Raw genomic sequence first — 12,151 nt, forward strand, 5'->3', positions numbered from 1 at the left:
CCAAAAGTGGAATGCGAACCACAAATGGACCCCAAACCTATGTGACTTTGTAGAGGGTCGCTGGGACTGTAAGAAAACAGTGAGGGTTAGAAAAATAGCCCACCCCAAGACCCTGAAAGATAGGTGTAAAGTGCACCTACTACCCCCAGAGAGCACAGAAGTCATGATAGGGGGATTCTGTAGGAAGAACAGACACCAGCAATGCAACAACAGTGGATTTCCGGACCTGAGTACCTGTAAGACAAGGGGACCAAGTCCAAGAGTCGCGACAGTGTCGAGAGTGGGCAGGAGCCCAGGGAATGCCAGCTGAGGGTGCAAGGAAGCTGCCACCTGTTGGAAGAAGCTTGGTGTTCTGCAAGAACAAAGAGGACTAGGAACTTCCCCTTTGGAGGATGGATGTCCCGCGTCGTGAAGAAGCTTGCAGAGATGTTCCCACGCAGGAAGACCGCAACAAAGCCTTGCTAGCTGCATGGGTCACAGTTAGGGTTTTTGGATGCTGCTGTGGCCCAGGATGGACCAGGATGTCACCACTTGGATGAGGAGACAGAGGGGGCGCCCAGCAAGTCAGGGAGCCCTCACAGAAGCAGGCAGCACCCGCAGAAGTACCTGAACAGGCACTTAGAAGAAAAGTGAACCAGAGTCCACCCGAAGTCACAAAAGGGAGTCCCACGACGCCGGAGTACAACTCAGAAGGTTGTGCACTGCAGGTTAGAGTGTCGGGGACCCAGGCTTGGCTGAGCATGAAGGAAATCCTGGAAGAGTGCACAGGAGCCGGAGCATCTGCAAATCACTCGGTACCCAGCAATGCAGTCTAGCGTGGGGAGGCAAGGACTTACCTCCACCAAACTTGGACTGAAGAGTCACTGGACTGTGGGAGTCACTTGGACAGAGTTGAGGAGTTCCAGGGACCATGCTCGTCGTGCTGAGAGGGGACCCAGAGGACCAGTGATGCAGTCTTTAGTTGCCTGCGGTTGCAGGAGGAAGATTCCGTTTACCCACGGCAGATTTCTTCAGAGCTCTTGGTGCAGAGAGGAGGCAGGATACACCCAGAGCATGCACCACCTGGAAACAGTTGAGAAAGCCGGCAGGATGAAGCGATACAAGGTTGCTAGTAGTCATCTTGCTACTTTGTTGCGGTTTTGCAGGCGTCCTGAGCAGTCAGAGGTCGATCCTTTGGCAGAAGGTGAAGAGGGAGATGCAGAGGAACTCTGGTGCCCTCTTGCATTCGTTATCTGGTGAGATCCCCAAAGCAGAGACCCTAAATAGCCAGAAAAGGAGGTTTGGCTACCTAGGAAGGAGGATTGGCTACCAATAGAGGTAAGAGCCTATCAGAAGGAGCCTCTGACGTCACCTGCTGGCACTGGCCACTCAGAGCAGTCCAGTGTGCCACAAACACCTCTGTTTCCAAGATGGCAGAGGTCTGGGACACACTGGAGGAGCTCTGGGCACCTCCCCTGGGAGGTGCAGGTCAGGGGAGTGGTCACTCCCCTTTCCTTTGTCCAGTTTCGCGCCAGAGCAGGGCTGGGGGATCCCTGAACCGGTGTAGACTGGCTTATGCAGAGATGGGCACCATCTGTGCCCATCAAAGCATTTCCAGAGGCTGGGGGAGGCTACTCCTCCCCAGCCCTCACACCTATTTCCAAAGGGAGAGGGTGTAACACCCTCTGTCAGAGGAAATCCTTTGTTCTGCTTTCCTGGGCCAGGGCTGCCTGGACCCCAGGGGGGCAGAAACCTGTCCTAGGGATTGGCAGCAGCTGCAGTGCAAACCCTGAAAAGGCAGTTTGGCAGTACCCGGCTTCTGTGCTAGAGAACTGGGGGATTATGGAATTGTCCCCCCAATACCAGAATGGTATTGGGGGGACAATTCCATGTTTATAGACATGTTACATGGCCATGTTTGGAGTTACCATTGTGACGCTATACATAGGTAGTGACCTATGTATAGTGCACGTGTGTAATGGTGTCCCCGCACTCACAAAGTCCGGGGAATTTGCCCTGAAAGATGTGGGGGCATCTTGGCTAGTGCCAGGGTGCCCACACACTAAGTAACTTTGCACCTAACCTTTACCAGGTGAAGGTTAGACATATAGGTGACTTATAAGTTACTTAAGTGCAGTGGTAAATGGCTGTGAAATAACGTGGACGTTATTTTACTCAGGCTGCACTGGCAGGCCTGTGTAAGAATTGTCAGAGCTCCCTATGGGTGGCAAAAGAAATGCTGCAGCCCATAGGGATCTCCTGGAACCCCAATACCCTGGGTACCTCAGTACCATATACTAGGGAATTATATGGGTGTACCAGTATGCCAATGTAAATTAGTAAATTTAGTCACTAGCCTGTTAGTGACAAATTTGGAAGTAAAGAGACAGCATAACCACTGAGGTTCTGATTAGCAGAGCCTCAGTGAGACAGTTAGGCATCACACAGGGAACACATATAGGCCACAAACTTATGAGCACTGGGGTCCTGGCTAGCAGGGTCCCATTGACACATAACAAACATACTGACAACATAGGGTTTTCACTATGAGCACTGGGCCCTGGCTAGCAGGGTTCCAGTGAGACAGTGAAAATACCCTGACATATACTCACAAACAGACTAAAAGTGGGGGCAACAAGGCTAGAAAGAGGCTACTTTCTCACACCATGCCCTGCTTAGGAGCAGGCGTAAATTTCTTCAAGATGCTACAGTGACTTAAAATGACATATAGCAGGCCTGTAATGTAAAATGACATGCTCTTTTCATTATCTCTTCCTATATTGTAGGATATGAAAATAAATTTAAGTATTGCATTTTAGAATGGAAAATTCTACATATATTTCCACATTTATAATCACTGCATATGGAGAACTGACCAACATAAAGTATTTCTACGTTGTCTGTGCTCTGATTGGCTACATGATGATCCTTTTCGCTAATGGTTTACTCATCACTGTCATCATCACCCACAAAAGCCTTCACAAGCCCATGTACATCTTCATCTGTGCACTGGCTGTCAACGGAGTATACGGCAGTACCGGCTTGTTCCCGAAGCTCATTGTTGACCTCCTCTCCGACCAACAAAGTATTTCCTACCTTTGCTGCTTGGCACAAGTGTTTTGTATTCATACATACATGGGATGCGAGCTCACCATACTAGGAATCATGGCCCTTGACCGATTTGTGTGCATCTGCAACCCATTGAGATATCACAGTATTATGACACACTCCACGGTCTACAAGCTCATTTCTGCTGCCTGGTTTTATGCAATTGCCCTTTTCTCCATACATTTTATACTAACAGTCAGGCTTCCTTTGTGTGGCATGACCATCAAAAAAATTTACTGTGACAACTGGTCTGTGGTGAGATTATCATGCAGAGACACATCGGTCAACAACATATTTGGCCTCTTCATCACAGCAGCCATCAGTGGACTGGTGCCTCTTCTGACCCTGTATTCCTATGTTAGAATATTAATTGTTTGCGTCCATGCCTCAAGAGAAACCCGGGCCAAAGCTCTGCAGACCTGCATGCCACATCTGATATCCATGGTGAACTTTATTGTGGACATTCTTTTTGAAATATTTCTCCACCGGTTTGAGTTGGTTGGCATGCCTCAAGCAGTGCGGATCATGATGTCAATCCAGTTTCTGGTGGTGGCACCCCTACTCAACCCAATGTTGTATGGATTTAAAATGTCTGAAATCAAAACACAGCTCACAAAGCTAACCAGGTCACTAAAAACTTCAGATGTCTAGCTATACTACTCTTGATTCTATGCATATTCAGATGTTGACTGGCGATACGTAGTTCAAGGTGTTCAGCTACTTGTTCATGGCACAACACAAGTTGTATAGAATAAGGAGAAGGTCTTAATGGCAGCCAACTGGGCATCATTTGAACAATATGTGTCTTGGAAGTTAAAAGCGTTATCAACGCACATGCAATGCATTTCTTGGTTTTCCATAAGAAGTGATTATTTCTGAAGCATTTTAGGGCACAAAAAACTTGGCCAGTGCGCATGGCTTCAGCTTTGCGAGTGTCCCTCTGGAAAAGTGATCTTTCACACCCCATCTAGTTCTTTTTCCCAACCTCTTGCCTTCTCTCAAAAAACCTCTACTCTGTCTCTACCTATTACCTCAACACACTCTACGTTTTTTATATGCCTCACTTGGGGTTCTGGTAAAAAAGTCCCTAAGCAACACCCCTGGAAGGCCCCTTTCACGCAGTGTTATGTATGAAAGGGGTCCATATTTACAAGGCCATGAAAAGCCACACAAGGTGGCTTTGCATGAGCTTGTAAATATGGGCCCGCAGACTGCGCCTCTGGAGCACCAGTGGCCCAGTGTACCGCTAGGGCTTCGTAAATGAGACCCCAAATGTTTACACAGTGTGTGTGAGGAAATCCCGTCTGCTGCAGCGAACACAGTGGGGGTCATTACAACCTCGGCGGTCTGCATGGCAGACCGCCGAGGTTGCGGGCGCCAGAATACGGCCATTGCTGGCGGTATGGCTGGCTTCCTATTTTGACATTTCCGCTGGGCCAGCGGACGGTAACAGAGTTACCGTCCGCTGGCCCAGTGGAAAAGTCACATCAACATTGCCGCCGGCTCGTAATTGAGCCGGCGGCAATGATGATGTGCAGCGGGTGCAGTAGCACCCGTCGCGCATTTCACTGCCCGAAATTCGGGCAGTGAAATGCGCGATGGGGCTCTGCCTGGGGGCCCCTGCACTGCCAATGCCAAGTGCATGGGCAGTGCAGGGGCCCCCTGAGTCCCCTTACCGCCAGCCTCTTCCTGGCAGTGCAAACCGCCAGAAACAGGCTGGCGGTAGGGGAGTCATAATCCCCAGCAGCGCTGCCTTGGTGGATTATCACCGCTGGGGCTAAAATGGCAGTATACCGCCGGCCCCGGCAGTGCGACCGCGGCGTCCAAATATGCCGGGAGGCACCGCCAGCCTGTTGGCGGTGCTCCCGTCGTTTTGGCCCTGGCGGTCAAAGACCGCCAGGGTCATAATGACCCCCAGTATGTCTTACTTCTGTTAGGAACGCTTGAACTGCTCTGCCTTCTGCTGCATCTCTGCTGTGTGTTAGTGAAGCTAGGTAAAACCATTTAAGCAAACAACACTTAAAACGAATGGCAATGCCAGTCCGCGTTATTAACTATCATTCTGTTTGCCTCATTTTCCGTAGGCCACTTCCTCTAATTAGGACTGAGTCAATATCCACGAGGAAGGTAATGACTAGATTACACAGGGCAATTGACAGTAAATCCCAATTCACATAATGACAGCTCATTAAGCAGATAAAGTCGCAAAGGAGGCAAACATGTCCTCTCGTGTCTTTAGAGACATGGGTGGAAAATGAACTGCTGTAAGCATTCACCTGCGAAGTGGACACAATTACTGCTTCACATTTGTCTTGGTGACAAAGGCGCGCGCCTGTTTGGACAAGCGGCGACTAAAAGCGTACTATGGGCGGAGCGTTCTGCATCCTGCAGTGCTCTGCAATGTATTCTGCAGCCTGTTAGGATGAGAGTTTATATTTGTAGAGAAAAACTGTCAATGTGCGCCTGGTCAGCATCCCAAACTCAAGAAGAGCTTTCTTTTCTTTAAATATGCAATATGATGATGAACAATAGTTATAAAGAACAAACTGTATCTTCTGAAACATGGGTATCCGGCTACTAAGAAAAAATCCTGGTAGGATGCACGAGAAGTGATATCTTTTGAAACGGATTCGTTTTTAAAAAGCTTATGGAACTTCTAATAATTTGTTTCCAACTTGGGCTCGGCAGGAAGACTATTCCACAGTTTTGGGGCTAGAACTGAAAAGGCTCGGCCGCCTTTCTTTTCCAAATGAAAGTGTGGGACATATAAAGGTAAGGCAAGTCTGACCTAAAGGTCATTCTTGGGACATAGATACTAACTCGGCCGTTTGATAGAAGGCTCGGTGAGGCTTAGATAGGTAGGTTTGAAACGTACTCTTTCACTTATTGGCAGCCTTTGTAGCGCTTTCATAGGGCAGAGGCTGAATTATATTTTCTCTTTCTGATTATTAACTTAATGGCCCAATTCGGAACCTGTTGAAGTTTGTCTACTATTTTAGTAGGTACCCCAAGGTATAATGGTACAACCATGATAGCACCAAAGCTTGGGTTATCACTCTGTGGGTTCACTTAATAGGGGTGCAGTGCGTAACAATTTTTGATGAAGAAAGCCGGCCGCTGATACTTGAGAGACCTGCTTATTCACACTCAATTCAGAGTCCATTACAAATCTCAGTTTTTTTTTTGCTGTTAGGGTCGGTGAAGGTGCCTCTGAAATTCGGCCGCCACCAATCTGGGGCCCTAGTAATGGATAAGGGACCATAGCACATCAATTCGGTTTTCTTAACTCCCTGCATACAATTACAGAATGTCTTGCCCGAAGTTAATTCTTGAGTGTAAGGAAATGGAGTGTATTATATGCTGCAGTTGTGGGACCTTACAGTGTAAAATATTTACCAACCCGATTAGGTCAGTAGGTTTCATCTGTCAAACCCTAAGCTCAACTCGGGGTAGATGTGGCACTGAGCAGCAAGGCTTACACAGGGGAACTATTGTAAAGAATTAAACAGCACCAAAACAATTGAAGAAGAAATCGACACAACAGTCAAGAAATAAAACTCCAAATTATTAAAAAAGAGAGCATTTTTATATAGACACAGACACAAAAACAAAAAAGATCCACCAGAGGGTTCACAAAATATAGATTTTACAAGAATAAATAAATCAAGGAAATTCACTTAACCACAAACAAGCAGTGGCAAATTCAACGAAGTTGACACTTAGAACTAACTTGGGCAAGTGTCAATGCGGCCGGGTAGAGTTACTTGGAGCGACCAACTCTGGCAGGGAGCTAGTCAGGGGGACCAGCCAGGTCCTTAGAAACAGTTAACCTCCACAGAAGAAGCAGTCTTCAAGCAGTTCCAGGCACTTTATCCACATTGCAATGGATTCCTATGGAGTGGTCCCGATGCACGGGATGAAGGAAGATGAAAATGCTCCAAGAATGAGGTGGATGCAATATGGTCAGAAGGGGTCTTCCTGCTGGGATTCCTCATTCAATGAAGATAGTGAGGAGGTCCTGGCTGCAGGATCGACATCCCACAAAGTCCTCTCAGGTCTGTCCAATGTCCCGTCACCACTGCGCTACCAGTTACCTGGTGTCAAGGACACCGGCCAATCCTTCCTGGGTCGCTAACTCTCCTTCTGAGGGTCCCAGCAACTCTCTGACAGCACTCCCAGGCTAAGCAAACTCAGGCACAACTCCGTGCATTGGGTCATGGTCCCTGGTGCTGCACGGTGGTGGTGGTAATGACTTGAAGACGTTGGAACATCAACCTGCCCCAGCAGGCTTCCTTAGCTGTTGTGTCCCAGTACTGTGAACAGGAGGCCTGCCAGCTGGCCCTTGGAGTCTCTTGGCTTTGCTGGGCTCTAGGGATGGCTTCCGCTTGAGCTGGGCATGGCAAGCACAGTCCCTTCCTTCACTGTGCAACAGGTGCAACCTTCTTTGGTGCAGCCATGCTTTGCTGGCCCCTCAGTGTAGCACAGCCGTCCTTCCTCTCCTTCTTCCAGGTTTTTTTACATCTGAGGTGTCGGTGCTTGGGGGCTTTTATTCTTAGAAAATGCCCTCAGGGCACGATGCAGTTGGTAGCCAATGGGCTATCAACCTCCCTCCCACCTGGTGACCACATTCTGTGGAGTTTGGCATCTGGCTATTCCAGGGAGCATCATTCTGCCTATTCCCAAGATGGTGAGACCCTACTCTCAGTGTTCAGATTTCACTAGCTCACCCCTGAGTTGTGGCTACTTCAGGGCTATATGTTCCTGGGGAAAACAATTTGGAGACTGGTTTCCTTTATCTGCTCCCTGAGTCATCCTGTCTGCCTAAACAATGAGGCTGCCCTCCTCCTCCCTAGTGTGACACTTCTGCCCTTCAAAGGTGGTTTCTCCTTTGAAGCCTTCCTTTTGGGGATAACACCCAAGTAGCTTCCTGCAGGAGGGAGGTAACACCTCCCTGGCCTGCAATCCCTCATTGTTCTTGTTCCTGGGATTCGTTGGCATGTCTCTCCAGAAGGGTAGAAAGCTGTCTCGTGGAACAGGCCCCATGTGTGCCTGGGAAGGTACAGTTCTTTTAAAAGCAACAGCTGGTAGCTTTCTAAAAACTGCACAGTGCAACAAGTTACAATATTTTCGACTTGCGATACAAGTCTGGCTTAATGTAACAAGTTGTTTGATATCTTGGGTGCCAATATAGGTCACAAGGTTCAATAATTAGCACAGCTGAAGGGTCAGATTGTAATCCTGTACCCGCCAATTGGGCGACCAAATGTTTACACAGTTAAAATGGTGGTTTTGCATGTTTACTGTTGTAAAATAAACATGTCCTGCCCATGTCATATGTTGCACCTTGCCTTAGGACTCTGTAGGCCCATCTGAGGGGTGATTTACAGATGTATTGGGGAAGTAGTGGATTTGTCATTGCTTTCAATAGCACAGTCTGGTTAGCAGTGCACAACTGCTCTGCCAGTCAGCAGTGGCAGACTGGAGGACTCCTTTTACTTGGGGGCCTTCAGGGTGGCAGAACCAGTGCAGCAAGCCCTGTAGTACCCATCTAACTTACATGCCCTGAGTACCAGGGTGTTGGACATGGCTCTCCTTAGGGAAAATAAATCCTGAAACTTTTTGCTTTTTTCCCTCTGCCCATGTTGTCTCTCCGTGCTGGGCCTTAGGACCCTGGACACTTCCCTGCTGTCTGGTAGAAGTGAGTTCCCTGCCTTACCTGTTGTAGAAAGAGGTGGGGGGAGGATGTGGCAGATACCACACTCCGGTTAGCCCCATAGGAAGGGCGTATTAGATATCTGGGGGGGGTAACCCTGGTTGCCAGGAGATGTATGGGCACCTATGTCACCCTGTTGGCAACCCCCTTAGCCACCTCCAAGGCCTGATTGAGTAGGCCTGCAGGCTTCTGCGCTCAGGTTAGGGACCCCTTGAAGGGGGGCTCACCCTGAGTCAGCCCTACCCCGTCCCTAGAGGGCCCTGATAGAGGTAGGTATGGATGGGGGGGTTAGCCTCCCCAACCTTGGCGTACATGGTCATGGCCGGGTGGAGTGGTTTCTGGCTGTAGAGTCCATAGTGCTCATATTTACCCATGCATATTTCCCAACAGGAACAGATCCTGTGGGCTCAGATTAACCCAAGGCACACCAACACTATGTTGGTGGTTGAACCAAAGTGTCACCTGCTTTAGCAGGCGGTGGATGCACCCAGGGTATGGATGCCCAGGAAGTGCCAAACAACCACACTTGTTCGCAGTACCCATGAGAGATGCCCTACCCATATGGTGATAAGGGAAGCTGAGGCTGAATAAGTCTGGTTGCAATATTAGATTGCAGGGGAGTGTCCTCATACTATTTGGTATAATTGAACTCAGGATGACAAACCCAGGCCGTTCACAGTAGTTTTGTCATCACTGTCCAAGAAGTGTCACTTCAGGGAGGTGGGCATTTCTAGGTCGCACTGGTTCCGGTGCCCCTAAAATAGGTTTCATTCCATCTGTCCCAAGGGAAGAACACATCTGTACATTCCCTAGATAACCGCTATAAAAGTTGGGCATCCAGAACAACAGATCCCTGCCATTTGGGCCCTGCTCAGATAAATGGGTGGAGAGGTTGTGACACGTGGCCTCCCGGAGCCAGAGCCTGCCATCTATAAAGGTACAGATCTGCATTCCAGGACCTTAGGCCAGGCAGGGAGGAAATTAAGGGGAGACATCTGTCGTTCAAAGAAATACCCTTCGAACCACCCCTACTTCCAAGCATTTATTTAGTATAAATAGGGTTACTCAACATCTGCAACTTAGAGTACTGCCTACAGATACCCGGGACCGGTGAGGCTGGACCATGTTATTACAGTCAGAGAAATCTGGGTGCCCAGGAGGATAACTGTCCGAGGCCTGTGGCTGATTGCCTGCTGCTGTGTGGAATTCGGAAAGTGACTCCCCAAGGGCCGGTTGGCTTGCCCTCTGTTCTCAGCAGAGGTCTCAGGGACATCAAAGACCTCTAGAGTGAGACTTACATCATAATGGGTAATATCTGGAGAGCGGTACCCTCTTTTGCACGTACACTGTGCCCGATTCCACCTGGCAGGAGAAGTGTGGGTGTGGCCTACGGAAGAAGTCTGTGAGAGTTGGCGCATCAGGTGCGGGGTAGCAGAGTACTATGTGCATGACTGGTGTATGGCCATTCAAATAAGGACCATTGCACCGAGGCAGTTTGTGAAGTGAACAAAGCACCATTGAAGGATCCTGCTGGGGCTTTGCGGAGGGCGAGTGGGAAGCATTTCTCTCATGTGACCTCTGGCTGCATGCTCATTGTGTGCTGTGCCTGTTTATAGGTTTGAACCCTCAGAGGTGTGGGTACAACCCGACAAGTATGGTACTTGGTCTAGTACTGCATGACAGAGCTTGCGTCTAGTGTGTTCATCTGGAGGAGGGTCCAGTACTGCTAAGGTCATAGCATACTGGATGGAGTACCTCAATCCAAAGTGGTACAAGAACCAGGATTTGTTTGGCGCAACCTTGTACCACCTGGAACCCCCAGTCACTGTATCCCTGACTAGTGTCCTCTTTTTGCGGACAGCAAGACACTGGGCACTTTCAACCTCAGATCAAACTTTGGAAGTTCCCGGGCACACAGACAGGGTGTCTCCGGTCCAGAGGCATGGACCTGGTAACTTGTTGTGTACAATCTGAATTGTCAAGGGCGGATCAAGACAAAACACCTTAACAGCCCCTGTGTTTTTTTGGGAGTTCTGTGTAAACCTCCTATTTGGAGCCTGAACGTCCCCACCTTGTTAGTCTTCTGGCCGTTGTTTTTCATGTCTCCTACCTTAACCCTGACACCTGGAGGGTTGTGACCTGGTTGGAATGTCTAGGTGCCCAGGGGAACGTACCATACTCTGTGGGTTGAGATGGGGTGAGATTGACAGGAGTGCTGGGCGGCGGGTAGAGGGCGGATTGGGACCCAGTGTGTTTGAAAGCAGATGGGCATGCACTTGCTAGTTACCAGGGCACCGCATTAGGGTGTGTGTGCGTACGAGAGTGTGTGCATGCACACTTGTGCCAACTGATACCTGGCCCCGTGCCTAGGTATGGGGTGGAAGTGAAGGAGTGAGTCCGAGTGAGAAGGAGTGAGTGCTGGGGCAGCACCGTGCTGTTGCAAGGTATTTGGTTTTGACAAGGAGGTCCTAAGGTTGATATAGCATTTTACTAGCTCAGTTGAGGCCGTGGGTCTGGGTGGGAGAGTGTGGGTATTGTGATATACATTTTTGCTGCTACTGACAGCCCCAGGGTACACCTTGTAATACCTGTGTAACATTTATTGTGGGGGAACAAGAGGGTTGGCCTAGTGCTGACAGCGGGTGGGCATCTTATGTGGACATGGGGAGGGAATGTATATACAGTAACTGCTGTTCAATGCAGTGGGGCATGTTAACCTGTGTTGCTTTGTCCATTAAGATTCACATACACGTTTGCATTGTGTATTATTGTTCATTGTGTGCTCATTGACCTTTTTGGCAGAGATCACATTATAATCAAACTGTGTTGCTCCTGTGTGTATTGAATACTAGTTTTCTAAACACAGAACCTGTATGAAGTCTCTTTTTGGCGTTTTTATGTCAGGGTGCTGTGGGAATGTGCTGTGCTGTTGCTTTACAAATTGCTTCGCAGATAAGCCTGACTTCTCCGTGTCAAGCTACCCAAAGGTGAGCACAGGCGTTTAGCAGGTGCGTTTGACCACCCCAGACTCTAGTAGCGTGCTCTGCCCGGCTGAGCTCACGCTTTAGACAGACGGACTAAGCTGCCTCCATCACAGGGTATCAAATACTAGGAACTTCCAGGTAAGTTAGCCATTTCCAATTGGGTATAGCCAATTCCGCATACACTTTAGGGTCAGGGGTCTGGCACTGAGGTCTGGTTAGCAGGCCTCAGTGCACTCTCAGAGCCAAAAAACAGCAGCATCTGTCATAAAACTTGGGGATGGCCATACAAAATGAGGCATTTCCTTATAATCAGTAATCAATACAACTATCTGTGTATCATTTGCATGTAACATTAGTGAAGGCAGAA

The 12,151-nt window shown here is 48.9% G+C and overlaps 1 protein-coding gene across 1 annotated transcript; it reads left to right on the forward strand.

Moving 5' to 3' along the window:
• The first annotated feature begins 2,799 nt into the window (after positions 1–2,799).
• LOC138249485 (olfactory receptor 52D1-like) lies at positions 2,800–3,738 on the forward strand. The gene has a single exon (XM_069203444.1). The coding sequence runs from the start codon at positions 2,800–2,802 to the stop codon at positions 3,736–3,738; it is 939 nt and encodes a 312-aa protein (XP_069059545.1).
• The last annotated feature ends 8,413 nt before the right edge of the window (positions 3,739–12,151 follow it).

This window comes from Pleurodeles waltl, chromosome 8 (assembly GCF_031143425.1).
Source record: "Pleurodeles waltl isolate 20211129_DDA chromosome 8, aPleWal1.hap1.20221129, whole genome shotgun sequence".
NCBI lineage: Eukaryota > Metazoa > Chordata > Amphibia > Caudata > Salamandridae > Pleurodeles > Pleurodeles waltl.

Excerpts from the sequence above, each read along its gene's own strand:
- LOC138249485 (XM_069203444.1), top strand. The coding sequence starts at position 2,800 with ATGGAAAATTCTACATATATTTCCACATTTATAATCACTGCATATGGA.